The sequence below is a fragment of the Podarcis liolepis genome (genome assembly GCF_965112155.1).
Source record: "Podarcis liolepis genome assembly, chromosome: 2".
Classification (NCBI taxonomy): domain Eukaryota; kingdom Metazoa; phylum Chordata; class Lepidosauria; order Squamata; family Lacertidae; genus Podarcis; species Podarcis liolepis.
Genome location: NC_139555.1, coordinates 118,183,859 through 118,211,243, shown reverse-complemented (window position 1 = coordinate 118,211,243; position 27,385 = coordinate 118,183,859). Strand labels below are relative to the sequence as shown.

Here is a 27,385-nt window from a genome sequence, read left to right as displayed (position 1 = left end):
AGCTGGGACCGAGCAATGGGAGCTCACCCTGTCGCGGGGATTTGAACCGCCGACCTTCTGATTGGCAAGCCCAAGAGGCTCTGTGGTTTAGACCACAGTGCCACCCGCGTTCCAAGGCCATATTACATCCAGGCAAAAAAACAAAACACCACTCAAGGTCACAGAGCCTGGGGACGCTGGGTGTGGGGTGGGTGGTCGGGGAAAGTTCAAAGGGCTGAAGAAAAGGGTCTGGAGGGCTGCTTTTTACTCTCAGGGCTAGAGGTTTAAAAGGCACGCATAAACTCATAGAAATCTCTGGCTCAAGCACAGACTGGGCAAGGCAGAACCAAACACGGAAGCCAGAAGATGCAATGCACCCATTCGATTCTAAAGAGTTTTATTCAAAGCTATATCCTTCGGGAAATGCAAGCGAAGACAAAGGGTTTTTATATAGTGCTGACATGGATTTAAAGCCAGATGGGGGCTTCAACGACCAGAAGGATTGAGAGAGAGAGGGAGGAGATGTTCTTGGGAGATATTTCAATAATTCTGAAGCAGTTGCAAAATAACCAAGCCCTGAAAAGGGATTGAGTTTCCGCACAGAACTCTGCTGCAGCGGCATATGTAAAAAGCTTTTTCTTTTCTTTTTTTAAAAAAAATCAGGTTCAGCAAACTGGCTAGCTTCCAGAATCCTGCATGGGAAAGAAAACAAAAGAGCATCACAACGATTTGCTAAAAGTGAGAGAGAAAATATATATATAAATACCGTATATTTCGCCCCATAAGACGCACTTTTTCCTCTCCAAAAATGAAGAGGAAATCGGGGTGCGTCTTATGGGGCGAATGCCTGCAAGCCTCGCGCACCCGGCAGGAGGTCCCACCGGGTGCGCGAGGCTTGGGGCGGCAGTGGACTGCTTGCGCGCACCTAGAAGCTTGGGGCGCGCTGAGCTCAGCACGCCCCAAGCTCCTGGTGTAGCGCAGCGATCCGCTAGCCCTGGGAGAGCCCCGCGGCTCTCCCAGGGCTAGCGGACTGCTTGCCGGCACGCAGAAGCTTGGGGCGCGCTGACCTCAGCTCGCCCCAAGCTTCTGGATTAGCGCAGGGGTCCGCTAGCCCTGGGAGAGGCGCCCGGCTCTCCCACGCTAGCGGAGACCTTGCCGGCACGCAGAAGCTTGGGGCGCGCTGAGCTCCGCACGCCCCAAGCTCCTGGTGTAGCGCAGCGCACCTGGGGGGGAAATATTTTTTTTTTCCTTTATTTCCCCCCAAAAAATCTAGGTGCGTCTTATGGGGCGAAAAATACGGTACATCTTTCTAATATCAGCATGAAAATATTTGCAAGGATCCTTTCCACAAGTAATAAAATGCCTGTTCCTAAAACAGTTGTAGATTCATGTCCACAGCTATATGAATGCCGTGTTTATTTAAAAAACAAAATGAAACACAGATTTATGCATTTAGGAAGTCTAATTTCTGCCCCAGTCAAAGCTTTTGAGCCTTGTATAAATTATCATGTAACATGGTCTTAACTTGCATAAGTTATTATGTATTTTATATACAGTATATATCTTTGCTTTGGCCACCTCCATACCATGCATATAAAGCACCATGATATTATTTAAATAGCCATGGCTTCCCCCATAGTATTCTGGGAATTGTAGTTTGTTAAGGGTGCAGAAGTTTGTTAGGAGACTACTATTCTCCTCAGAGAGCTCTTATTCTCAGAGTGGTTTGACAATCCCGGTTCACAGGGAAATCTGGGAACTGTAGGTCTGTAAGGGAAACAGGGATCTAACAACCCTTAGCAAACTACGACTCCCATAATCATTTGTGCCATTGGAGACACAAGGCAGGGTCTGCATTGTTGACCTGAGTGCACTATCTATATACCCGCAGGTCCCACTTACTGAACACACTGCATTCCCTGGAAGTCATTCATTAAGCAAGTGTTCGCATAACAAGTCTATTATTTCCACTGATTCCTATGGGGATATTTCTAACTGGGGATTTGTGCAGTCTCTGTGGTTCCTTCCTGATACGGCTGCAGCCAACCAGCAAAAAAGAGATAAAAAGAAAAACAAATTTGTCCGATCTCTCCTGCTCCCAGATTTTTCTAATCTCTGTCTCTCTCTGCATGCTTTCTGCCCCAAAATGGCTGCCGTTGACCAGCAAAGAACAAGGAAGAAAGGAAGTGGTCAAAATCTGGATATTCAGATATCTGAATCTGCTGGTTTGGGCATAATTATTTATGCTCAGATAAGTGAATTTTCCAAGAGTGAGTGGGTGGATAGCGGGACCTAGCTGTACCTGTACCTATATCTATACTTTAACAAAATTTCACAGTACCGGAAGACCATTCTGCTGCTGAAACGTTCGACAACTGAGGCGCGAAGGGCGGTCTGCAGTTTCAATGGAAAAATTTGGAAAAAATGCAGTGGAAGCCGTTCGACTTTTGAGGCGTGTCATTTACCGAAGCATTTACTTTCGGGTTTTCGGTGTTCGAAAACCGAAACGTTCGGTTTCTGAGACACTCGAAAACCAAAGTACCACTGTATGTCGAAACCAATCAGAATGTTTGGAAGGCAAAGGTGTATTAGAAAAGGAGACCCTACTTCTATACATTTATTCTGCTTAAACAGTATGCTAATAAACATCTCTCCAGAGTTTATTAATAAAATCAGTTGGACAAGGGTGACCAGCAGGTTCTTAAGGGAGAAGGTGGTTTTTAAGATATCTGAGGGATTTCAAGGTAATAAAGCAGAATTTTTTAATGTTGTCTGGGAATAATAATAATTTATTATTTATACCCTGCCCACCTCCTTTCCAGGTTCGACCCCAGGAATCCCTGGATTAAAAGTAGTAGTAATAATAATAAATTTATTATTTATACCCTGCCCATCTGTCTGGGCTTCCCCAGCCACTCTGGGCGGCTTCCAAAAAAAATATTAACATACTGTAATACATCAAACATTAAAAGCTTCCCTAAACAGGAATAAATATAATTTATTACTATTTACTGTGCTTATATCCCATTCTCCTGGTGGGATATAGCAGCTTCTCCACTCTCCCTCACCCTCGTTTTATCCTTGCAACATGGAGGATAAACCAAGGAGGAGGAACTGGCCTATTGTCATACAGGAAACTCCGTGGATAGACCAGGGATTTGATCCTTTGTCTCCCTGGTCCTCACACAAAACTCCAGGCTCCACAACACGCTGGCTGTTGCTTGTCTTACCCAAGTGCAGCTTCCCGACGTTTCCTGCTCTATACAGCGGTGGTCAGAATAATGGCATTGCAATCCAAGCTCATCTGGAACAATCAAAGAGTGTTATGAATAAGACAGACGTCATCTACACAGCCCAGCCAAGGAAAGGCAGCTTTGGCATATCCAGATTTAGGCATGGTTTAAGTTTAAGGCTCTCATCTGCATTATCACTTCAAAAGGTAAAGGACCCCTGGATGGTTAAGTCCAGTCAAAGGCGACTATGGGGTTGTGGTGCTCATCTCACTTTCAGGCCGAGGGAGCCAGCGTTTGTCCACAGACAGCTTTCTGGGTCATGTGGCCAGCATGACTAAACCGCTTCTGGCGCAACAGGAAACTATGATGAAAGCCAGAGCGCACAGAAACGCCGTTTACCTATTTATCTACTTGTGCTGGCGTGCTTTCGAACTGCTAGGTTGGCAGGAGCTGGGACAGAGAAATGTGAGCTCACCCTGTCATGGGGATTCGAACTGCCAACCATCTGATTGGCAAGCCCAAGAGGCTCAGTGGTTTAGACCACAGCGCCCCCCCCGCGTCCACCACTTTAAGCAGTCGTAAAGGTAAAGGGACCCCTGACCATTAGGTCCAGTCGCGGATGACTCTGGGGTTGCGGCGCTCATCTCGCTTTATTGGCTGAGGGAGCCGGCATACAGCTTCTGGGTCATGTGGCCAGCATGACTAAGCTGCTTCTGGCGAACCAAAGCAGTGCAGGGAGTGGTACCTATTTATCTACTTGCCCTTTGACATGCTTTCAAACTGCTAGGTGGGCAGGAGCTGGGACCGAGCAACGGGCACTCCCCCCGTCGCAGGGATTCGAACCACCGACCTTCTGATCGGCAAGCCCTAGACTCTGTGGTTTAACCCACAGCGCCACCCGCATCCCTTTTAAGCAGTCATGGCTTCCCCCAAAGGATCCTGGGAACTGTAGTCTGTTATGGGTGCTGAGGAGACCCTCTGTTCCTCTCCAGAAGTCCATTTCCCAGGGTGGCTAAACAATCAGTCCTTCTTCCCAGGGAATTCTGGGAATTGTCACTCTTTATCAGAATTCTCCCCAGGCCACGCACTTGCTCCCCAAGCCTCCCTCTTGCTTTGTACCCCTCTGAGCGTCTCCTTGAACTCTGATAACAGCTCCAGGGAGGTGAGGGAGCGAGCATAAAACTTGCTGGCTGAGCAAAGGTAACATTTCATTGGCTGCCCCCCTCTGGACCCACCCACCACTGTCATGTGACCCCAGGGGATTCCCCAGAAAGGAACGGAAAAAGGCCATTCCCCGATTCCTGTCATAGAGGAAATAATGATGCGTTGTAATTAAAAGCTTCTCTCGGCAAAACAAAATGAGAGCTCTTCCTTACCACGGCGGTGCTGATTTCCTCCACGGTGAGCTCCGTAGATTCGGCAATGAAACCTGAAATGTACAAAAAATAAACTGCTACAGGGTTTTTATTCACAGGGAGTGGGGAGACCATGAATGGGGCAGGTGGGGGAACAACAAGGAGGATATAGGTTTGTCACATTCTGAGATGGTTATTATTATTACTATTATTTATTGAATTTATATACCGCCCTATACCCAGAGGTCTTAGCGTGATTCGCTGAAAAGATCGACATAAAAAACACAATATACTGTATAATCAAAATAAAAACAACCCAATAACATCCCCCTGCCAAAAAAGAAAGAGCCACATTTTAAAAGGGCATATAGGATGGTTAAAAAGGAGGCTGAGCTATGGGCTGCTCCTTGGCATGCTGCCAGAGATCCTGACAAGACAGAAGTACTGTTCTTGGGGGACAGGGGGGCGGGCAGGTGGGGGGCACTCCCTGGTCTTGAATGGGGTAACTGTGCCCCTGAAGGACCAGGTGCACAGCCTGGGAGTAATTTTGGACTCACAGCTGTCCATGGAGGCACAGGTCAATTCTGTGTCCAGGGCAGCTGTTTACCAGCTCCATCTGGTACGCAGGCTGAGACCCTCTACCCATTGACCATCTCACCAGAGTAGTGCATGCTCTAGTTATCTCCCCCTTGGACTACTGCAATGTGCTCTATGTGGGGCTACCTTTGAAGGTCACCCAGAAACTGCAACTAATCCAGAATGCGGGCAGCTGGACTGGTGACTGGGAGTGGCCGCCGAGACCATGTAACACTGGTCCTGAAAGACCTACATTTGTTCCCAGTACATTTCTGAGTACAAATCAAAGTGTTGGTGCTGACCTTTAAAGCCTTAAACAGCCTTGGCCCAGTATACAGTGGTGCCCCGCAAGACGAATGCCTCGCAAGACGAAAAACTCGCTAGACGAAAGAGTTTTCCGTTTTTTGAGTCGTTCCGCAAGACGAATTTCCATATGGGCTTGCTTCGCAAGACGAAACGTCTTGCGAGTTTGTTTCCTTTTTCTTAAAGCCGCTAAGCCGTTAATAGCCGCTAAGCTGCTAATAGCCGCTAATAGCCGTGCTTCGCAAGACAAAAAAAACGCAAGACGAAGAGACTTGCGGAACGGATTAATTTCGTCTTGCGAGGCACCACTGTACCTGAAGGAGCATCTCCACCCCCATCATTCAGCCCGAGGGACCAGCTCTGAGGTCCAGCACTGAGGGCCTTCTGGCGGTTCCCTCACTGCGAGAAGTGAGGTTAGAGGGAACCAGGCAGAGGGCCTTCTCGGTAGTGGCGCCTGCCCTGCGGAACGCCCTCCCACCAGATGTCAAAGAGAACAACAACTATCAGATTTTTAGAAGACAAACTGAAGGCAGCCCTGTTTAGGGAAACTTTTAATGTTTGATGGTGTTTTTAATATTCTGTTGGGAGCTGCCCAGAGCGGCTGGGGAAACCCAGCCAGATGGGTGGGGTATAAATAATAAATAAATTACTACTACTACTACTACTACTACTACTACTTTTAATCCAGGGATCCTGGGGTCGAACCTGGAAAGGAGGTGCTCCCCCCCGGGCCATGACCTGCCCTCACAGAAGCAAATCAGCCCACTCCATCTCACCTATGTGCATCTGTTCATGTTCGGCAAGCTGGGATCTCCTGCTGAAGCTTTCCGTGCATTCTGAGCACTGATAGGGCTTCTTTCCCGTGTGAGCCGCCTTGTGTGTGATCAGGGACTTTTTCCAGCTGAAGCTTTTCCCGCACTCGGAGCACTTGTAGGGCTTCTCTCCCGTGTGGGTCCTCTTGTGCACGAGGAGGGCGACTTTCTGGTTGAAGCTCTTCCCGCAGTCGAAGCAGGTGTACGGCTTCTCTCCCGTGTGGATGATCTCGTGGCGCGCCAGGTGGTCCTTCTTGTGGAAGCACTTCCCGCACACGGCGCAGGCGTACGGCTTCTCCCCCGTGTGGATCCTCATGTGGTTGATCAGGCCGACTTTCCAGTTGAAGCCCTTCCCGCACTCCGAGCACTGGTACGGCTTCTCTCCCGTGTGGGTCCTCTTGTGCGTCATGAGGCGGTCTTTCTTGTAGAAGCTTTTCCCGCACTCGGCGCACTCGTACGGCTTCTCCCCTGTGTGCGTCCGCATGTGCGCGGTGAAGTTGGCTTTCACGCTGTAGCTCTTCCCGCACTCGGAGCATTCGTGGGGCTTCTCCCCCGTGTGGGTCCTCTGGTGTGCGAGGAGAGAGGATTTCACGTGGAAGCATTTCCCGCACTCGGGGCATTCGTATGGCTTCTCGCCCGTGTGGATTCTCTTGTGCTGAATGAGGATCCACTTGCCGCTGAAACTCTTCCCGCACTCAGAGCACACATATGGTTTCTCCCCAGTGTGGGTTCTCATGTGTACGTTAAGAGCAGACGACCAGCTAAAGCTTTTGCCACAGATGGTGCAATCGTGTACGTTCTGCTCCCCTGTATGTTTCCTCATGTGCATGATCAGGGACCGTTTCCAATGGAAACTTTGGCCACAGTCAGAGCATATGTGCGATCGCTCCCCGGTGTGGGTTTTCTCATGTCTTAAAAGGTAAGAGGAGCACGAGAACCCTTTCCCACAGTGTGAACACTGATACGGTCTCTCTCCGGTGTGAGTCCGCTTATGCACATCAAGGTACGATTTCAGGATGAAGGATTTCCCGCAATCGGAACATCCATACGGCTTCTCTCCCGTGTGGGTTCTCCGGTGTGTAATAAGGCCCGAAATCTGCTTGAAGCTTTTGTCGCACTCGGAGCACTCGTACGGCTTCTCTCCCGTGTGAGTCCTCTTATGCGTGACGAGGGTCGCGCCGTGGTTGAAGCTCTTCCCGCACACGGAGCACATGTACGGCTTCTCTCCGGTGTGGATTCTCCGGTGTGTGATAAGGTAATCTTTGCGGCCAAAGCTCTTCCCGCACTCGGGGCATTCGTAGGATTTCAAGACGGGTCCCACCGAATGGGACTTCTTATGTCTCCGAAACGATGCTGCATAGCGGAAGCACTTTCCGCACTCGGAGCACTGAAACGGCTTCTCCGCCGTGTGGCTCTGCTTGTGTATGTTGAGGGTCCCTTTCTCGCGGAAGCTCTTCCCGCAGTCAGAGCACTGGTACGGCTTCTCTTCGGAATGGGTCCTCATGTGCACGTTGAGGGCAGATTTCACAGTGAAGTTCTTCCCACAGTCGGAGCATTCGTAGGGTTTCTCCCCCGTGTGGATTCTCCTGTGCACGGCAAGGTGCGGCTTCCGATTGAAGCTCTTCCCACAGTCCGGGCACTTGTACAGCTTCTCTCCCGTGTGGATTCTCTCGTGCAGAATAAGGGACCCTCTGCGATAGAAGCTCTTCCCGCACTCGGAGCACGTATACGGCCTCTCCCCCGTGTGGATCCTCTTGTGCTGGACAACATATGCTTGTTCCCGAAAGCTCTTCCCGCAGTCCGAGCACTGATACGGTTTCTCTTCTGTGTGGCTTGTCTCATGGCTGAGAAGCTCGGGGCGGGAAGAGAAACCCTGGCCACACTGGGAGCAACTGTATGGTTTCTCTCCAGCATGACCCCTCTGGTGTATAACCAGCTGAGACCGTTTATGGAAACTTTCCTCGCAGGAGAGGCATTTATACGGATTCTCTTTCGCTGGTATCTCCTTCAGATGCTCTGTGTGCTGCAGGATTCCAGGTGTCCCTTCAATCTTAAGACCCTGGGGAGATTTCCCACTGACTGTCCCCGAAGTTTCTTCTCCTCCTCGCTCAGCTGTTTCCAGCTGACTTTCCTCTTCATTCTCTAGCACTTGATCACTGCCTGCTAGAACAAAATGAGAGAGGGAGAGAAAAGAGTGTCACAAATGGGTCCTGCAATAAAACATTACAGTGTGGAGTGTTCCTCTGGTCTGCCAGCCATACCCCCTCCTATGAGACTCCATTCCGTTGCCTCTCCCATCTGATTTTCTGGGTTCCCCGGTCCCCAACTGTCAGCATGTGACATCCTCATTGGGCTTTTTGGAAGCGCGGATTCTACTTTAGGGATTTTTTGTATTTCTGAAAGCCTTGAAGTTTCACCCAACCCACTGATAGCTTACACAATTAAACTGATAGTTTACACAATTAAAATGTGGGGAGTGCACAGTCACTGCTTCTCAGCCTAACCCACCTCAAAGGGTTGTTGTGGGGATCAAATGAGGAGGGGGAGAACCACATATGGCTTAGAGGAAAAGGTGCTTAAGGGGGCTGAATACAGGCTTTGTCCCAAATGTTTGATGTTTTTATTATGTTTTAAGATACACTGTAAGCTGCCCAGAGTATTATTTAATAATAATAATAATAATAATAATAATAATAATAATAATAATAATAATAATAATAATATAGTGGTACCTTGGTTGTCAAACTTAATCTGTTCCAGGAGTCCATTAGACTCCCGAAACGGTTTGAAAACCAAGGCATCGGACGTTTGGCTTCCAAAAAACGTTCGCAAACTGGAACACTCACTTCCAGGTTTGCGGTGTTTGGGAGCCAATTTATTCAGGAGCCAAACCATTTGAGTTCCAAGGTACCACTGTAATAATAATAATAATAATAATAATAATAATAATAATAATAATAATAATAAATTAGTATTATTATCATCATCATCATCACTACTACTGACGTATTGCAACCCTAACAGAACAACTGCTAAAGTGAATAGCTACTCAAGGAAATTATAAACAACTACATAGGCCTATTGAGACACCTGAAAGTCAAAGGCAAGTATTCTATTGATATATTGCAGTTATTTTCATTGCTATATTTCTGTAACTCATCTCAGACCATTTGATGACAAGCAGGGTATAAATACAAACTAAAATTGTATTTTTATTGTTCTAAAGAGATGGATCTATCTATCTATCTATCTATCTGGCCCTCCAGATGTTGCTGAACTTTCCGCTCGCATCATCCCTGACCAGTTTAGAAGCCATCAGTTTAGAAGTGAGGAAATCAAATGGAATGTACCACGTCAGCTGACGGGGAGGAAGGCCACTTCTGAGAGCTCCACTTCCAGAAAGGGGGAGGGGAAAAAGACCACATAAATGAAGTGGCAGATGTTAAAAAACAAGAGGGGTTGGGGCGCAGAACTCAGGCGGCTAGACGATAATAAAAAAATCTGTGAGTCCAGGTGCTCTCAGGCACTTCGTTCTGTGGCTCATCCAAGCCCCTACAGCTGTTGAACTGTGTGTTTGTGTGTCTGTCCTGGAGGTTCTGAGTTCCGAAACAGAAGGAAGCTGCGTCTGTGAGAAGATGAGGCCCATCTGTCAGAAAGCCACTACTTACAGCCTCTTCTTCTTTAACCACCTCTTCTTTGTCCTGGGGGCCATGCTGATGGGCTCCGGACTATGGCTCTTGTTCGACAAGAGAAACTTCATCACCATCCTCCAGATCTCGACGTCCACCATGAACATCGTGCCTTACACCCTGATTGGCGTCGGGGCCGTCACCATGGTGATGGGGTTCCTGGGCTGCGTGGGGGCCTTCAGCGGGAGCCGATGTTTCTTGGGGCTGTACTTCCTCGGCCTGCTCCTGCTCCTGGTGGCCCAGGCCGGCACCGGCTTGCTCATCTACCACCGCGCGAAGGCCATGAAGGAAAAAACGCCCACCTTTGTCCTCCACCTCATCCGGTACTACGACCTGAGGCACGAAACCAACAGGTCCGCCATGCTTGCCTGGGACTATTTCCAATCCAGGATGTCTTGCTGCGGATGGATCGGGCCGGAAAACTGGAAGCTGAACCTCTTCCTCCAGGACAGAAACTACGCATTCTACCCTTGCTCTTGCGGCGTCAACACCACCAGCTCGGAGGCAGCGATAGGCTTCTGCCCCCTGGCCGCTCCCTCCGGCGCCTTTGACAGCTGGCCGGTGAGGAAGACGGGCTGCGTGGTCTCCGCCCATAAATGGTTTCAAGAGAACAACGAAGTCATCATCGGGGTCTGCGCAGCCGTCTCTCTCAGCGAGGTGTTGGGAATGGTGCTGTCTGTTTGCCTCTGCAAGAGCAAAGCACCCTGAGGAGAATTCACCAGAAGTGGCCAAGGGGCAAAGGCCACTTTTGATGCCAACACAGACTCGGGCAAATCTCATCCATATTTTATTTTTAGTCCACGTCCGGGCCTGTCTTGACAAGTCTCTGAATGCGCCTCCTCTGCAGCGCTCTGTTACCATGGCTATGTGTAAATAAACCTTGTGTCTTACCCAATTTGGGGTAATTTGGGGGACTTTTGGCCACTGCTGTTGGGAGTGCTATCTCTCTCTCCCTTTCACTGTCAAACAAGAGAACCCTTACTCTAATTCGCCTCCCTTGCCTTCGCTTCCTCAGACCTACTGAACCTGTTTGCTGCAAATGTTTGCAATATTTCACTACTTTGGTTAAAAAAAAGAGAAGATTAAAAAAGTAAAATACTTATTTTTGCTTAGCGCTCAGTCTTTCGGACACCAATCAGACTAATGCAGTGGTGCCCCGCAAGACGAATGCCTCGCAAGACGGAAAACCCGCTAGACGAAAGGGTTTTCCGTTTTGGAGGTGCTTCGCAAAACGAATTTCCTATGGGCTTGCTTCGCAAGACGACAATGCCTTGCGAGTTCCTGCGGGTTTTTTTCCCTTTCCCCCCCTTTTTCTAAGCTGCTAAGCCGCTTATCAGCTGATCCGATCAGCAGATAAGCCGCTAAAAGCCGCTAATAGCGCTAATCCGTCAATGGGCTTGCTTCGCAAGACGAAAAAACCACTAGACGAAGAGAATCACAGAACGGATTCTTTTCGTCTTGCGAGGCACCACTGTGCTAGGAACAGCATTTTACATCATTGTGACTTACCCTGGGACCTCAGGATGAAGAGCGGGGTAGCAAAAATAACTAAGTGAATAGAAATAAGAGACTACCTGCCAGTTTCTTCTTCCCCTTCTCAGGTGCCTCAGATCCCCGTCGCCTCTTTGTTCTTCCCAGACCCCTGGAGTTCTCCTCCATTTCTGTGCCCTCGCTTCCCTCGCACGGTGCCCCACACAGCTCCCCGTCATCGTCGCTCTGCCAACCATCGCTCACCGGCACAACTGTAAGGATGAGAGAGGGGGGCAGAAATGGAGCCTGAAAACTGCTGTGGAGAAATGGGGGTACAAGGGATACAGGCAAATACACGCCATTTCTGATTAATGTTGAAGTTGCTTTGTGATTGTAATAGGCTCTGGAATGGGTATCTGCTCAGAAAGTCAACCTAAACCCAGCCACTTTGGGTGGCTCCCAACAGAATATTAAAAACACAATAAAACATCAAGCACTAAAAAGAAAGAAAATGAACCTAAATATATTTAAAATAAAAGTAATAAATAAGCAATGGTCTGACCTGATTTAATCTGATATAGTTAGATTAAATCAAATAAACAAGGAATATTCCGTGTTCTGTTGGAGGGAATGCTAGGAAACAGGGAATTCTGTTCACATGTGGTGGGGGTGTAAATAAGTACAATTTTTCTGTCAAAGGGTGTTTAAGGAGATAACAGAAATCACCGGGTTAAAGATGACCAAAAGTCCAGAAGTAGCATCATTATCAATTTACGATGGGGTGGAAGGTTCGCAGGCCATGAAGGATTTGCTCACAAATTTATTGACAGCCGCACAAATTATGATCGCTAGGAAGTGGAAGGGGCAAGCAGAATATAAAATGGAAGAATGGTATAAAGAGGTGTGGGACATAGCTATTAACGATAAATCAACATGTGCCATTAAGGTAAGACGGGGAACACGCAGGAGAAATGATTTTGAGGCGATACGGAGGGTGTTTTTAGAATTTGTACCGTTAAAACGGAAAGGGGTCAAACCATCACAGGAGGTGCTGAAAATTTGGGAGGTTGGATAGTTACAATGGAATGGTCTCGGGGGTGCGGTGCACATTTTTATTCTTATTTATTTAAGATTATTACTTTGTCAAAATAAAATAAAATAACTGGGGCGGGGGAATATAAATAAATAAGCAAAGGTCAAATAAATTCTGAGAATTCCTCTCTTGGTTACTCCCTTCTTTCCTTCCATGAGGTACAATATGAGCGCTGGCCTTACATTCTTAATCCCTTCGAAACCCTGGCAGGCTCAGGCCTAGAGACAAGTCCCAGATCTAAGCGCCGCTCCCTTTACTCAGGGCAGTATGACAAACAGCGGCTCCAGATCCGTTCTCGAGAGAGATTGCTTCTATTAAACAAACGCCATATTTAATGAGTACCCACTTTCAGCAGCCTCAGTCACGGAGGAAACTTCCTCCTGAGACACGACTTCTTCAGATGCCGGGACTTCGGCTTGAATGATCTCTGCCTGGTTGTCGTCGCTCGCAGGCTCATCTTCTGGAGGATCAAGACAGACAGAGACAGGGGAAATGAATTCTAAGGAAGAAGGGGAAAAAACTCTTTCTCTCAAGAAATCACCTAAGAAACCAACGGGCAAAGGGTGCCATATATGGTTTGCTTCAGGGCTTTTTATTTTTTGGCCGGAACTTTCCGGAACTCAGTTCTGGCACCTCTCAGGTGGCCGCCATTGCCGTCACAGTGGAACATCGGTTTTTGAACATAATCTGTTCCGGAAGGCTGTTCGACTCCCGAAACGTTCGAAAACCGAGGATCAATGGGCAGTCAGCAAAATCCAATGAAATAATAGAAAAACACACAGCGGAAGCTGTTTGACTTCTGAGGCGCGTTAGAAAACGGAAGCAATTACGTTCTCGGTGTTCAGGTTCCGAATCGTTCGGCTTCCGAGACGCTCAAAAACCGAGGTTCAACTGTGTAAGAGAACAAGGGAGGTGTTCATGGTGAGTTCTGGCACCTCTTTTTTAGAAAAATAGAACTGGTTCGCTTCCATATGGTGTCCTAAAAACACCTCCATTTTAGATTTTGTCTGCACTGTTTTAGTTAGGATATCCACTGGCACATCTAGTTTAGAAGTGTCCACACTGACTGGCAGCAGCTGCCCAGAATTACAGACTGGGGTCTCTCCCAGCTGTACCTGGAGACACTGCTGGGGAGGTTGAAACTGGGATTTCCTGCATGCTCTACCACTGCGCTATGGTCGCTCCCTTTATAGATAAAGTAATAGCCCAGTCATAGAATCATAGAATCATAGAGTTGGAAGAGACCACAAGGGCCATCGAGTCCAACCCCCTGCCAAGCAGGAAACACCATCAGAGCACTCCTGACATATGGTTGTCAAGCCTCTGCTTAAAGACCTCCAAAGTAGGAGACTCCACCACACTCCTTGGCAGCAAATTCCACTGTCGAACAGCTCTTACTGTCAGGAAGTTCTTCCTAATGTTTAGGTGGAATCTTCTTTCTTGTAGTTTGGATCCATTGCTCCGTGTCCGCTTCTCTGGAGCAGCAGAAAACAACCTTTCTCCCTCCTCTATGTGACATCCTTTTATATATTTGAACATGGCTATCATATCACCCCTTAACCTCCTCTTCTCCAGGCTAAACATGCCCAGTCCTCCTACTTCTAAACAAACAGAGAATCCTTTTTGTGACAGACTGGGGATAAGAATTGCCCCTCACCCAGGACTAGAGTCTTGTGACAGCAGCCCTCAAAATGTCAGGCAGGCGACGGAGGAGGGGAAGAGGAGGTGAGAGAAAAGACATGTCATAGGAACAGGAGGGGGGAACCTTTGGCCCTGCAGAACTACAACTCCCATCAGCCTTTGCAAGCAATGTCAATGTACGACAGGAGTCCAGCCACACCTGGGGGGCTGAATTTTCCCCTTCACCCGCCACAAGGGAAGCACAAAGAATTGTTACCCAGCAAAGCACAACTGCCATCTCCCTTCCTGGTGGGCCTCCTGACCCGCAGCGAACGCCGCACCTCCGAGGGAGCCTTCTCGGACTCGGGGAGATTGGCCGCCATCTCGGCCAGTGGCCTCCGCACCTAAAAACAGGAAAATGGTTGAGGGAGAGAAGGCAGCGCAGCCCAGAAAGGGATAGGCTCTGTCCCTTCAGGTCTGTGCGGCACTATGTCTGCTGGCGAGGCAGCGGCCATCAGTGTGGCAGTGTTAAGAACGCAATAAAAGCCTGACTGCTGGATCAGGCCGAGGGCCCACCAAGCCCAACATCCTGTTCCCACAACAGCCAGCCAGTTGCTGCAATGAGAAGCCTGCAGAAGCCTGGGTGAAAATCTAGGCCAGCGGTTCTCAACCTGTGGGTCCTCAGATGTTGTTGGACTACAACTCCCATCATCCCTGAGCTCTGGCCTTGCTAGCTAGGGGTGATGGGAGTTGTAGTTCAACAACATCTGGGGACTCACAGGTTGAGAAAGGCTGATCTAAGCAGTCACCTGAGGCTTGTGCTTTAGGACAGGAATTTGCCGTTGAAAGTCTACTCAATATTGATCCAGAGTGGATTCCAATGTATAGTTAGCAGTTAAACACGTTGCAGGATTCCCTGCAAGTAGCAGAGCTTTAGGGACGCGGGTGGCGCTGTGGGTAAAACCTCAGTGCCTAGGACTTGCCGATCGTATGGTCGGCGGTTTGAATCCCCGCGGCGGGGTGAGCTCCCGTCGTTCGGTTCCAGCTCCTGCCCACCTAGCAGTTCGAAAGCACCCCTAAGTGCAAGTAGATAAATAGGTACCGCTTTATAGCGGGAAGGTAAACGGCGTTTCCGTGTGCTGCGCTGGTGCCGGCTCGCCAGAGCAGCTTCGCCACGCTGGCCACGTGACCTGGAAGTGTCTCCGGACAGCGCTGGCCCCCAGCCTCTCAAGTGAGATGGGCACACAATCCTAGAGTCAGACACGACTGGCACGTATGGGTAGGGGTACCTTTACCTTTTAGCAGAGCTTTACTGCTACTGAAGGCAAATGAGCATAACGGTCAGAAATCCAATATACAGTGGTGCCCCGCAAGACGAATGCCTCGCAAGACGGAAAACCCGCTAGACGAAAGGGTTTTCCATTTTGGAGGTGCTTCGCAAAACGAATTTCCTATGGGCTTCTTTCGCAAGACGAAAATGTCTTGCGAGTTCCTGCGGGGTTTTTTTCCTCCCCCCCCCTTTTCCTAAGCCGCTTATCAGCTGATCCTAAGCCGCTAAGCCACTAAACCGCTTATCAGCTGATCCGCTAAGCCGCTTATCAGCTGATCCGCTAAGCCACTAAACCGCTTATCAGCTGATCCGCTAAGCCGCTAATAGCGCTAATCTGCTAAGCCGCTAATGGGCTTGCTTCGCAAGATAAAAAAACCGCAAGAGGAAGAGACTCGTGGAACGGATTCTTTTCGTCTTGCGAGGCACCACTGTATTCAGGATTGGCACTGTCCCTAAGAAATCCAGTTGCAGCAGAGTTTACTTAAAACTTACGATGACTTATAATAAGACTAAATCTTAACACTAAGCATACAGAACACCACACCAGACGGAAAAGAGATAGGTAGAGAAAGCAGAAACCCAGGCTCCTTCTGGCCTCTTATTATAGAGAGCATGACCTTGACTGAAAGAAAAAACAGAACCAGTTTAAACCAGCTGTACTCGGCGTCTCTGAAGGAATAACCCAGTACACCAGTACACATATCACCCACACAAGAGGTTCCCTGTTGCAGCTCTGCCTGAGTCTATGCTCAATACTCAGCTTCGTTCCCTTTGAGATGGCTACTCTTGCTGGAAGGGGATGCAGGTGGCGCTGTGGGTTAAACCACAGAGCCTAGGACTTGCCGATCAGAAGGTCAGCGGTTCGAATCCCCACGATGGGGTGATCTCCTGTTGTTTGGTCCCTGCTCCTACCCACCTAGCAGTTCGAAAGCACGTCAAAGTGCAAGTAGATAAATAGGTACCGCTCCAGCGGGAAGGTAAACGGCGTTTCTGTGCGCTGCTCTGGTTCGCCAGAAGCGGCTTAGTCATGCTGGCCACATGACCCGGAAGCTGTACGCCAGCTCCCTTGCCAATAAAGCGAGATGAGCGCCGCAACCCCAGAGTCGGCCACAACTGGACCTAATGGTCAGGGGTCCCTTTACCTTTACTCTTGTTGGAACTCTATGCTTTTAGCTTGTGCAACCAGTCTCAGAGGCCTGGATCCGCCATAGGGGAAATGAACTCACCTCTTCCCCTTGCCCTCTCTTCAGGAAATCCTCGGCAAGGGTCACGGCACTATCACAGTTTGCTGGTTGCTCTTCCTTGACGTAGTCCTGCATCTCCCGGGGCAGGATGGCCAGGAACTGCTCCAGGATCACCAGCTCCAACATCTGCAGTTTGGTGTGCTTCCCGGGCTTCAGCCACTGGTGGCAAAGGTCCCAGAGCCGGTCGCAAAGCTCTCGGGGCCCTTGGACCTCCTCGTAGCGGAACTGGCGGAAACGTTGGCGATGGGCGTCTGAGTTGTCAACGGGCTCCTCTGAGATGTTCTGCCATGTCCTCTCCCTGCATTCCCTCCAAGGCCTGGGCTGGAGGAAGCGAGGGCCTTTTCCTGCTGTGGGGTCAGTCAGGCCGTGCTCCCGCACAGATGTCAAGCGAAGATCCCGGGCTAACAGTTTTTAAGGACAAGAGGGGAATACCAGGATGGGGCATTTGATGGTCAATTCACTTGGCTCAATAGCAAACTATAAATGATGCTGCTCAATAATAAAATATTTTTATTTATGCGGGATGTAATCCATTGGCACTGTGGGTGAAATCACAGAGCCTAGGACTTGCCGATCAGAAGATTGGCGGTTCGAATACCCGCGACAGGGTGAGCTCCCGTTACTCGGTCCCTGCTCCTGCCAACCTAGCAGTTTGAAAGCACCTCAAAGTGCAAGTAGATAAATAGGTACCGCTCTGGCGGGAAGGTAAACGGCGTTTCTGTGCGCTGCTTTGGTTTGCCAAAAGTGGCTTAGTCATGCTGGCCACATGACCCGGAAGCTGTACGCCGGCTTCCTCGGCCAATAAAGCGAGATGAGCGCCGCAACCCCAGTCAGTCACAACTGGACCTAATGGTCAGGGGTCCCTTTACCTTTACTAATCCGTTGGAGCAGTCAAATACAACATTCCTTGTTTCCCTAGAGTGAACACAGGCGGGGGGGGGTGTTACTCCAGCCAGCGTAACTTCCTGTTCCACTGGTCTGCAGTGTTCTCCCCCTGCATGTGAACAGGGAGATGGGCATGACCCTGGCTGACCCCATAAAAGAGCCGAGTCACGCAGCCATCGTCCTCTTGCCGCCATCCTGCTCTCCTGCAGCCATTTTCTTCTCTTAATGCTGTTCTCTTAATGGATTTTGCTGTCTGCTGGGTCTCGGCCAGCAGCACATGGGCTCAGTCCCCATATGGGATGAACTCACACTTTGTTATTATGTAACTACTAGCTAAAGTCTGCCTTCAGGGATCATACTGTGAACTGAATGCGAGTAAAGTTCTTGTTACTGTTAAGGAAAGACTCTTGTGTCATTATTATAGAGGGATAAAAGGGGACACCAGGAATAATCCATCTGGGCAAGCCAGATTGGATTGCTTAACTAAAGGGATTCAAATGAATCTGCAAACTTGCTTCCTACTGAATCGAGGGGAATCTGCTCTGCTACATGACTCACTAGCGTGAGTAATAATATTTAATCACTGTATCCTCTCCTATTATCCTTAACATTCCCACAATTTATCTGCAGGTCTCAGGGTGGTTCACAAAATAAAACTACAAGATAAAACCACAAAATACATAATCCAATAACACACACACCCCAAAAACATTTTAAAAGGGCGTCAGCCAAAGGCCTGGCTAAAGAGGAACATTTTTGCCAGGTGCCTAAAGATATATAATAAAGGCACCAGCCGAAGCTCCCTGGGGAGAGCATTCCACAGACTCATACGCTCGGTCTCTTTTTACAGAAAGCTGTATTCCAACAGCGCCTTTTGTGAAGTTTAGTTGCTGACCTACCTGGACTGGCTGGGAGAGAGTAGGAGTGCTCCAGCCCCACAACATCGCTCCCAGGGGAAGGCACTTCTGCCTCGCTCTCCTTGGTTTTCAACTGACGGCTTGGCGGAGGATCACGACGGATGTGGGGACGCCTCTTTTTACTGCCCTGTATGAAAATGAAACTTTGAGCAGTGGCCTACCATTGGCCTATGGGATAATAATAATAATAATTTATACCCTGTCCATCTGGCTGGGTTTCCCCAGCAACACTGGGCGGCTCCCAACAGAATATTAAAAACAAGATAAAACATCAAACATTAAAAACTTCCCTAAACAGGACTGCCTTCAGGTGTCTTCTAAAAGTCAAAGAGGTGTTTATTTCCTTGACATCTGCTGGGAGGGCGTTCCACAGGGTGACTGCCACTACCAAGAAAGCCCTCTGCCTGGTTCCCTGTAACCTCACGCCTCGCAGGGAGGGAACCACCAGAAGGCCCTCGGAGCTGGACCTGAGTGTCTGGGCAGAACGATGGGGGTGGAGACGCTCCTTCAGGTACACTGGGCTGAGGTCGTTTAGGGCTTTAAAGGTCAGCATCAACACTTTGAATTGTGCTCGGAAACGTACTGGGAGCCAATGTAGGTCTTTCAGGACCGGTGTTATGTGGTCTCGGCGGCCGCCCCCAGTCACCAGTCTAGCTGCCGCATTCTGAATTAGTTGTAGTTTCCGGGTCACCTTCAAAGGTAGCCCCATGTAGAGCGCATTGCAGTAGTCCAAGTGGGAGATAACCAAGTGGGAGATAACTAGAGCATGCACTCAAGCACTCAAGCACACTCCCCAATTGTGATTCCCAGCAAGTGGTATTCAGAGGCATTCCACCTGCAGCTATGGAAGTCATAAAGGCCCTCTCTACACGCTGGGTCTAAGGTGCTCCCACGAGATCTCACAAGAACATCCCAGGGCATCTGGAGTCAGAGCACAGAGAGCACCTTGCTCCCCCAGGAAGGCAGAGAAGCAAAGATTATTCTCTCTAAGGAGGAAAGGGTTCCTGTGTGGTGAGGCTGCTCTTGCCAGCGACTCCAGGTGCAACAAAAAGCAAAATATGCTATTTTGAGAGGCTCTGAGTTCCTTGGGGCAGCGAGGCCCTTTCAGCAGGCCAGCCACAGGGAAACCAGTATACTTGCGAAGGGACGGCTCCAAGGGTTCGAGTACACACATTTCTGCATATACAGTGGTGCCCCGCAAGACGAATGCCTCGCAAGACGGAAAACTCGCTAGACAAAAGAGTTTTCCCTTTTGGAGGTGCTTTGCAAAACGAATTTCCTATGGGCTTGCTTTGCAAGACGACAATGTCTTGCGAGTTCCTGCTGTTTTTTTTTCCTCCCCCCCTTTTTCTAAGCCGCTAAGCCGCTTATCAGCTGATCCGATCAGCAGATAAGCCGCTAAAAGTGGTAATCCGTCAATGGGCTTGCTTCGCAAGACGGAAAAACCGCTAGACGAAGAGAATCACAGAACGGATTCTTTTCGTCTTGCGAGGCACCATTGTACGTAGAACACTCTGAGCCAGACCCCGGTGTAGGGCACAATTGTACTGTATAGCAAAGGCGTCCGTCCACGAGATTGATGGGAGGACGGTGAGATTTACCTTCTTTAGTCGCTCAGGTATGTTAAACATTGTCGGAATCGCTTCAGGCTTTAAGTACCGCCTCCCGGAAGCTACGTTTTCAAGGTAGTCCGTCTCGCAAAAATGTTCCGAGCAGATCACATGGTGCCGCGTGGGAGTGAAGTTCTTGCGGCGGATGTTCCAAACCCACTTTTTCAACAGATCTTTTTTCCCCAGAGGAAACCTATGACAAGTATGTGATATACAGTCATACCCCGGGTTACAGCCACTTCAGGTTGTGTTTTTTCGGGTTACGGACTGCCGAAACCTGGAAGTACCGGAACGGGTTACTTCCGGGTTTCAGCGATCGCGCGTGCACAGAAGCGCTAAATCGAGCTTTCCGCATAAGCGCTGAATCGCAACCCGTGCGTGCGCAGATGCAGGTTGCGAACACTGTGGGTTGCGAACGTGCATCCCGCAAGGATCACGTTCGCAACCCGAGCATCCACTGTGTGTATGTGCGCGCACACACACACACACACACATATATATACACACACACCGTATTTTTTGCACCATAACACTCACTTTTTTCCTCTTACAAAGTTATGGGAAATGTCTGTGCGTGTTATGGAGGAAATGCCTACGGGTGGCATGCCTACAGATTTTCCTCCTCTAAAAACTATGTGCGTGTTATGGCCGGGTGCGTGTTATAGAGCGAAAAATACGGGGTGTGTGTGTGTGTATATATATATATATGTATATATATGTGTGTGTGTGTGTGTATACACACACACACACACCATATTTTTTGCACCATAACACTCACTTTTTTCCTCCTAGAAAGTAAGGGGGAAATGCATATATATATATATATATATATATGGCAATTAAATACTGCACTCATGTTCCATTTCATACAATGTGTTCACAGGCAGCAGAGGCACAAAGCACAAATGGATTAAAAGTCCGAAACTCCTCTCCTCACAGATACCCAGAAGCTGTGCTCATAACTATGAAACAAACACACACGGCTATAACTAGATAGAATCAGAGAGGTGGCAGGGACCACACGATCATATTCTAGACCAACCCCCTGCCATGAAGGAGTACGCAACTGGCCCACACGGGGATTGAACCTGCAACCTTGGTGTTATTAGCACCACACTCTAACCAACTGAGCTATCCCAGCAAGTACTACCTGACCTTCAGTCAGACCCTTGGTCCATCTAGTTTAGCACATTCTCCCTCACAGAGCAACAATCTCCAGAGGGGTTTGACAGCCAATCCCTCTCCCCAGGGAACTCTGGAAATTGTAGTTCTGTGAGGAGCATAGGGGGTTCTCCTAAGAACTCTCCGCACCCTTAACAAACTACAGCTCCCAGAATTCTTTGGGAGAAAGCATGACTGTGTTGAAGGAGGTTTACTCTTGCCCAGAAATATGAGTGCTGATTGCTTGCAGCTGGTTTTAAGTGCAAGATTGCTGATTGCTTATACCTGGCCAAATCTGAATGGCAACTGCTGAATCAGCAACTGGCAACTGGCCAGAATGTGATTGTCCTGCCTATATAAGAGGAACTAGACCAGCAAATTCTATCTGCTGCACAATATCTCTGCTGTATGACACCTACCTGCTCGCTGCTGCTGGGCTATGAGCTGTGCTTGGAGCTACATATGAACCTGCAACCGGGATCTGTACTTTGCTGAGTGTTTTGCTGTGCAGTCCAGTGGCAATTCTCCACCTAAGGGAGTAACCCTGCTAGTGCTCTAGCAGGAGACTCTGCAAGCATCTTAACTGTGTATGCTCAAGCCTGCCAGTAAATGAAGCCGCTGACTAAGTTTGCCGTATATTTTTCCCTTTTGCTGGTGCAAAGGGAACTTGCTCAGGCCTCTCATATTTGGAGCTGTTTCCTGATCATGCCCAAGTGCTCCAACAGACTATTTAGAGTGGTATAATAATAATAATAATAATAATAATAATAATAATAATAATAATAATAAATAATTTATTTATACCCCGCCCTCCCCGGCCAGAGCCGGGCTCAGGGCTGCTAACACCAGTAAAATTACAATAAAAACATAATGGTGGGGGGAACCAATTTAAAATACAAGTTAAAAATACAATTTAAAATGCAGCCTCATTTTAAAAGTAGCCCATAGATCAAAACCATAAGGGGAGCAAAACATAAGGGACAGAGTGAGTCCAAACCAAAGGCCAGGCGGAACAGCTCTGTCTTGCAGGCCCTGCAGAAAGATGTCAAGTTCCGCAGGGCCCTCGTCTCTTGTGGCAGAGCGTTCCACCAAGTCGGGGCCAGTACTGAAAAGGCCCTGGCCCTAGTTGAGACCAATCTAACCACCTTGCGACTTGGGATCTCCAAAGTGTTGTCATTTGTGGACCTCAAGGTCCTCCGTGGGGCATACCAGGAGAAGAGTTTGGATTTGATATCCCGCCTTTCACTCCCTTTAAGGAGTCTCAAAGCGGCTAACATTCTCCTTTCCCTTCCTCCCCCACAACAAATACTCTGTGAGGTGAGTGGAGCTGAGAGACTTCAAAGAAGTGTGACTGGCCCAAGGTCACCCAGCAGCTGCATGTGGAGGAGCGGAGACGTGAACCCGGTTCCCCAGATTACGAGACTACCGCTCTTAACCACTACACCACACTGGCGTCCCTTAGGTACATGGGTCCTAGGTATGATACTGCTTTAAAGTTATAGTGCAGATGGGGCCCACAGATGTTGATGGAGGGAGACAGAGGAGCAAGGAAGCAGGGACACTGGCTGGCTTCTAAGAAAAGATACCTCTCCTTGTAACCCCAGCATCAACATGTTGATTACAGATTTAGTTTGGGGATGTGGAACTACCAGTTTGTGGGCTTAATCCAGCCCACCAAGTCTCTGAAGGTGGTCCCCAGCACTCTCCCTATGCCCTGGCTCTCTCCTGAAGTGCAATTGATGAGCAGCAAAGCATCACCAGGGCCGGTGGAGGGGTACCACAGAGTGGAGATGACAGCTCAGCAATAATAATAATAATAATAATAATAATAATAATAATAATTTTTATTTATACCCCGCCCTCCCCAGCCAAGGCCGGGCTCAGAGCGGCTTACAAGCAATAATAAAAACAATTTGAATGATTACAACTTAAAGACAAAATTAAAATACAGTATTAAAATATTGAAACATTAAAATATTAAAATGTAGCCTCATCGCAGGAGAAGGAAAAGAAAAAAGAAAGAGAGGGAGGGAATCAAATTGGCTCCAAGCCAAAGGCCAGGCGGAACAACTCTGTCTTACAGGCCCTGCGGAAAGAAATCAGATCCTGCAGGGCCCTGGTCTCATGAGGCAGAGCGTTCAACCAGACCGGAGCCAAAGTTGAAAAGGCCCTGGCTCTGGTTGAAGCCAATCTAACTTCCTTAGGGCCTGGGACCACTAGGGTGTTGCTATTTATGGACCTTGAGGCTCTCTGTGGGGCATACCAGGAGAGGCGGTCCCGTAGGTACGAGGGTCCTAGGCCGTGAAGGGCTTTAAAGGTCAAAAGCAGCACCTTAAATCTGACCCTGTACTCCACCGGGAGCCAGTGCAGCTTGAAAAGCACTGGGTGAACATGCTCCCATGGCAGAGACCCTGTGAGGAGCCTCGCTGCAGCATTCTGCACCCGCTGAAGTTTCTGGGTCAGCTTCAAGGGCAGCCCCGCGTAGAGCGAATTACAGTAGTCAAGCCTGGAGGTGACCGTCGCATGGATCACTGTGGCCAGGTCGGGGCAGGAAAGGTAAGGGACCAACTGCTTGATGCGGCAAAGGTGGAAAAATGTTGCCTTGGCTGTTGCTGTAACCTGCGCCTCCATGGAAAGGGAGGCGTCAAGGATTACACCCAAACTCTTAACAGAATGGGGAAGAATGAGCTTGCAGTCAAAGCTGTATGCAGACAGTACCATTTCAGACTGCAGCTGTGGTGCTCACATAATTTCAATGCTCACATGATAGAACGTTTCCCGCTTTAGTTAATAATATATATGTATTCCTTGCTTAGTACATTCAGGAGAAAGCCAGAATTATAAACCATCCTCTCTGACATGGTAACATAAAGATTGTTAGAAGGGCTCTGCCAGATCAGATCAGTGAAGCTGCCACTTCACTCACTTCACACCGTCCATTATTTGCTAGCTTTCTATATGCAGGGAATGTACCAAGTATGGAGAAAATTCAGTTCAAGCCTAAGGGCATCGTAAGGGCACCTTACCTGTGAAATGAGATATTGTTGCCCAGCAAAAATTTGTTGTTGCAGTTTATTGCACAACATGATTTCACCATGATGGCAGAGATGTAGCTGCTTGCCGAAAACTGTAAGGGATAACGGTAGAGAGTGGTTAACAGCATGGAGCACAGTTTACAAGAGGAATCTGAAAGACTGTCTCCTCCCTTACATACTTTCTCAGGGGTTAAGATCAGCAGAGGGGGGTGTCATGGTAGTTCCACCACCCTCATTCCTGGGGGAGAGGCAGCCCAAGAGAGCTTTTTCTGTAGCAGCCCCTACAGAGGGCTGCTCCCCACAGATGGGCCAGAAGGAATTCCCTGCCCAAAGATGTGTGTCAGGTACCTTCATTGTACAGCTTGCAGTACCTGAAAAAGACACTCATCTTTACTTTGGTGTGTGTTCACCCCCCCCCCGGGTCATCTAATCTAACCTCCTGCAATGCAGGAATCTCTTTTTTATATCATATTTCTTATTAATTTTCAATTTCAATCCAATAATACCCTCGTTATAACAATACCAAATTATAATACAATTACTAATACCAATTGTTCAAATAGCAAATCACAGTGGTACCTCGGGTTAATTACTTAATTCGTTTTGGAGGTCCGTTCTTAACCTGAAGCACCACTTTAGCTAATGGGGCCTCCTGCTGCTGACACGCCACCAGAGCACAATTTCTGTTCTCAACCTGAAGCAAAGTTCTTAACCCGAAGTACTATTTCTGGGTTAGCGGAGTCTGTAACCTGAAGTGTATGTAACCCGAGGTACCACTGTATATAATTTAGGTGGCCTCCTGTACGCTAGAATTGATGGCTTGATGATTTTCTTTATTCCTGCGTTACAAAATCTTACTACTTTCAATTACATCCCAGTCAAAATAATAATCCCTTCTACAACTGCAATATTAATAACTTCTATTCATGCCGACACATTAAATGATTTATAGGACTACAAATGAGGAACTCAATCTATATCCTTGTTCTTCCTGTTTGTGGCAATTGTTCTGTCCATGTTATTTCTTCCTGTCCTTGTAAAATGCTTTGTCTATCTTTTCCCGGTTGTTGCTGTTCTCCATCATGCCTGAGCTGATATCCCATTGTTGTTTCAGAGATTTCTCCATTGCTCCATCCCATGCTTTGTCGTTTTGCAACTTTAACAACAGCTGCAAAAAGTTGCAATGTTGCAATGCAGGAATCTCAACCAAATCATAGATGGCCATCTAACCTCCCTTCCACCACATTTATGAAAGATTTGAATGTACAGTGGTACCTCAGGTTAAGTACTTAATTCATTCTGGAGGTCTGTACTTAACTTGAAACTGTTCTTAACCTGAAGCATCACTTTAGCTAATGGGGCCTCCTGCTGCTGCTGCACCACTGGAGCACGATTTCTGTTCTCATCCTGAAGCAAAGTTCTTAACCTGAAGCACTATTTCTGGGTTATTGGAGTCTGTAACCTGAAGAGTATGTAACCTGAAGCGTATGTAACCCGAGGTACCACTGTATTACATTTCAAAGGCCTGTCTGATGGGGCTGTAACTCAGCTAATTGGGAACCACTGAAGACCATTCCTATATGAAGTACTGTTTTTCAAAAGCCCAGCCATAGACCCCCTACATTTGAAAATGTAGACACCTCTATGGTCGTTTTTGTTATGTGAATGGTGCTCATGGACCCTTGGGTGGGTTACGCAGACCTTGGGGGTCCACGGACCACAGTTCTAAATCATTAACAACAACAACAAAGCAATCCTGGCAACAACAATAAACGACTCTTGACATCCCAGTATGAACAATACTGTGCTATAAGGGCCACAGCACTTGCGTTCAAGGCACTTTCCTATGTCCCTAATTCCCAATCCAGTCCCCTCCGCCCCAATTCTATTTTATTAAGTTTCAACGTTTTCAACACACGCCGTCAAACCACAATTTCGCCTTTCTCTTCCTTCTGACGCCTTCCCACCCTTAACCCCTCGGAGTTGGTGTTTCTCTCCTTCTGCTCTCTTCTCCCTACCAAACCATAACCACTACATTATGATTCCTAACCCAGTTATTTTTTTCCTCGTTCTTTTTTTGGGGAGGCGAAGGGCATCGAAAATCAGAGGCGGATCACCACCTCTGCAGGCAGGAGATCCCAGGACCCACCCGCAATGGCATCTCCAGGAAGGACTCCCTTCTGAAACGCCTGGGCAGCTGCCTAGAGCAGCTCCCCCAAGTTCCTAGTCCCTAAGAGAGGCGGCCTTTGAACCAGCGGCTCAGGGGCTCCAGCCTTTGGAGCCGCCCTCCGAGCAAGCGCCTTCTGCCTCCACGGCAACGGGGTCCCCACTTTTCCACCCCCAAAAATCAAACCCGCCGCACCTTCCGCTGGCGGCTCCCTCCATGCAACCAGCCTCCAGCTGCTCTGCCAGGCAATGCGGCTCCTCCTTCGTGGCCCGAGAGGAGCGGGACCGGAAGGTGCGCCCGCTATTCCTTCCCCCCAACAACACCGGGCCTTGGCTCCGAAGGGCCGCTGCCTTTCTAGGAAGGCGAGAGATCGGCTGCTGGTTGCCTTAACCCCTTCGTGGCGGGATCCAACCGTCAGGTGTCAGCGGACTCCCCACCCCCACCCCCGTTTTTGTTTCTTCTGGGTTACTTACCCAATAATAATAAAACATTTTTTTATTTTACAAAGGGAGATTGGTAGAGCAAAAAGAAAAAGAAGAAGCATTGCATTGCACGGGTTTTGCAGGGTTGGTGTTTTTTTTTGAAGTTGGAATGGAACACGCATTTTACAAAGCGCACTCACACGAGAAAGTGCAACCGACGAAGAATCTTGAAAGCTGGGAGAACGAGGAGAGAGAGAGAGAGAGAGAGAGAGAAAGAAATAGAAAGAAAGAAAGAAAGAAAGAAAGAAAGAAAGAAAGAAAGAAAGGCGTTTCAGATTGTAAGCTTCACTTTCCTCGTTTGTTTGTTTTAAAAAAACAAACCAGGGTGTTGTTAATGGGAGGGGAAGGCGGGATTAAGGGGAGAAAAACTGACAGTTTATTGACTTGCTCAAAATCTTCTGTGTTCTCTGAGAGGTGGCCTTCT

At 48.4% G+C, this 27,385-nt stretch overlaps 2 protein-coding genes across 3 annotated transcripts; one reads left to right on the top strand and one right to left on the bottom strand.

Annotated features, from left to right (window-relative positions):
* Window positions 1–359: 359 nt before the first annotated feature.
* On the bottom strand, window positions 360–26,804 carry LOC310701071 (uncharacterized protein). Of its 2 annotated transcripts, none has more exons than XM_083491250.1 (12): window positions 26,675–26,804; window positions 24,304–24,404; window positions 20,108–20,309; window positions 18,489–18,633; window positions 16,687–17,105; window positions 14,408–14,534; window positions 12,857–12,970; window positions 11,522–11,689; window positions 6,223–8,421; window positions 4,589–4,641; window positions 3,210–3,283; window positions 360–671 (listed from the first exon to the last, which is right to left on the bottom strand). In XM_083491250.1, exons 2-11 carry the CDS (start codon window positions 24,372–24,374, stop codon window positions 3,239–3,241), a joined length of 3,543 nt encoding a protein of 1,180 aa, XP_083347376.1. In that variant the 5' UTR covers window positions 24,375–24,404; window positions 26,675–26,804; the 3' UTR covers window positions 360–671; window positions 3,210–3,238. The 2 variants fall into 2 exon arrangements, with proteins under 2 accessions (XP_083347376.1, XP_083347377.1); XM_083491251.1 differs by having other exon boundaries at window positions 6,223–8,418.
* LOC310701907 (CD82 antigen-like) lies at window positions 9,326–11,006 on the top strand. The gene has a single exon (XM_083493415.1). It carries the CDS (start codon window positions 9,894–9,896, stop codon window positions 10,653–10,655), a length of 762 nt encoding a protein of 253 aa, XP_083349541.1. The 5' UTR covers window positions 9,326–9,893; the 3' UTR covers window positions 10,656–11,006.
* Window positions 26,805–27,385: the final 581 nt, after the last annotated feature.

Excerpts from the sequence above, each read along its gene's own strand:
- LOC310701907 (XM_083493415.1), top strand. The coding sequence starts at position 9,894 with ATGAGGCCCATCTGTCAGAAAGCCACTACTTACAGCCTCTTCTTCTTT.
- LOC310701071 (XM_083491250.1), bottom strand. The coding sequence starts at position 24,374 with ATGGTGAAATCATGTTGTGCAATAAACTGCAACAACAAATTTTTGCTG. Across the intron at positions 20,310-24,303 it reads AACAATATCTCATTTCACAG|GTTTCCTCTGGGGAAAAAAG; the intron begins GTAAGGTGCCCT and ends TACTTGTCATAG. Across the intron at positions 12,971-14,407 it reads TGGCAGTTGTGCTTTGCTGG|AAGATGAGCCTGCGAGCGAC; the intron begins GTAACAATTCTT and ends TTGATCCTCCAG.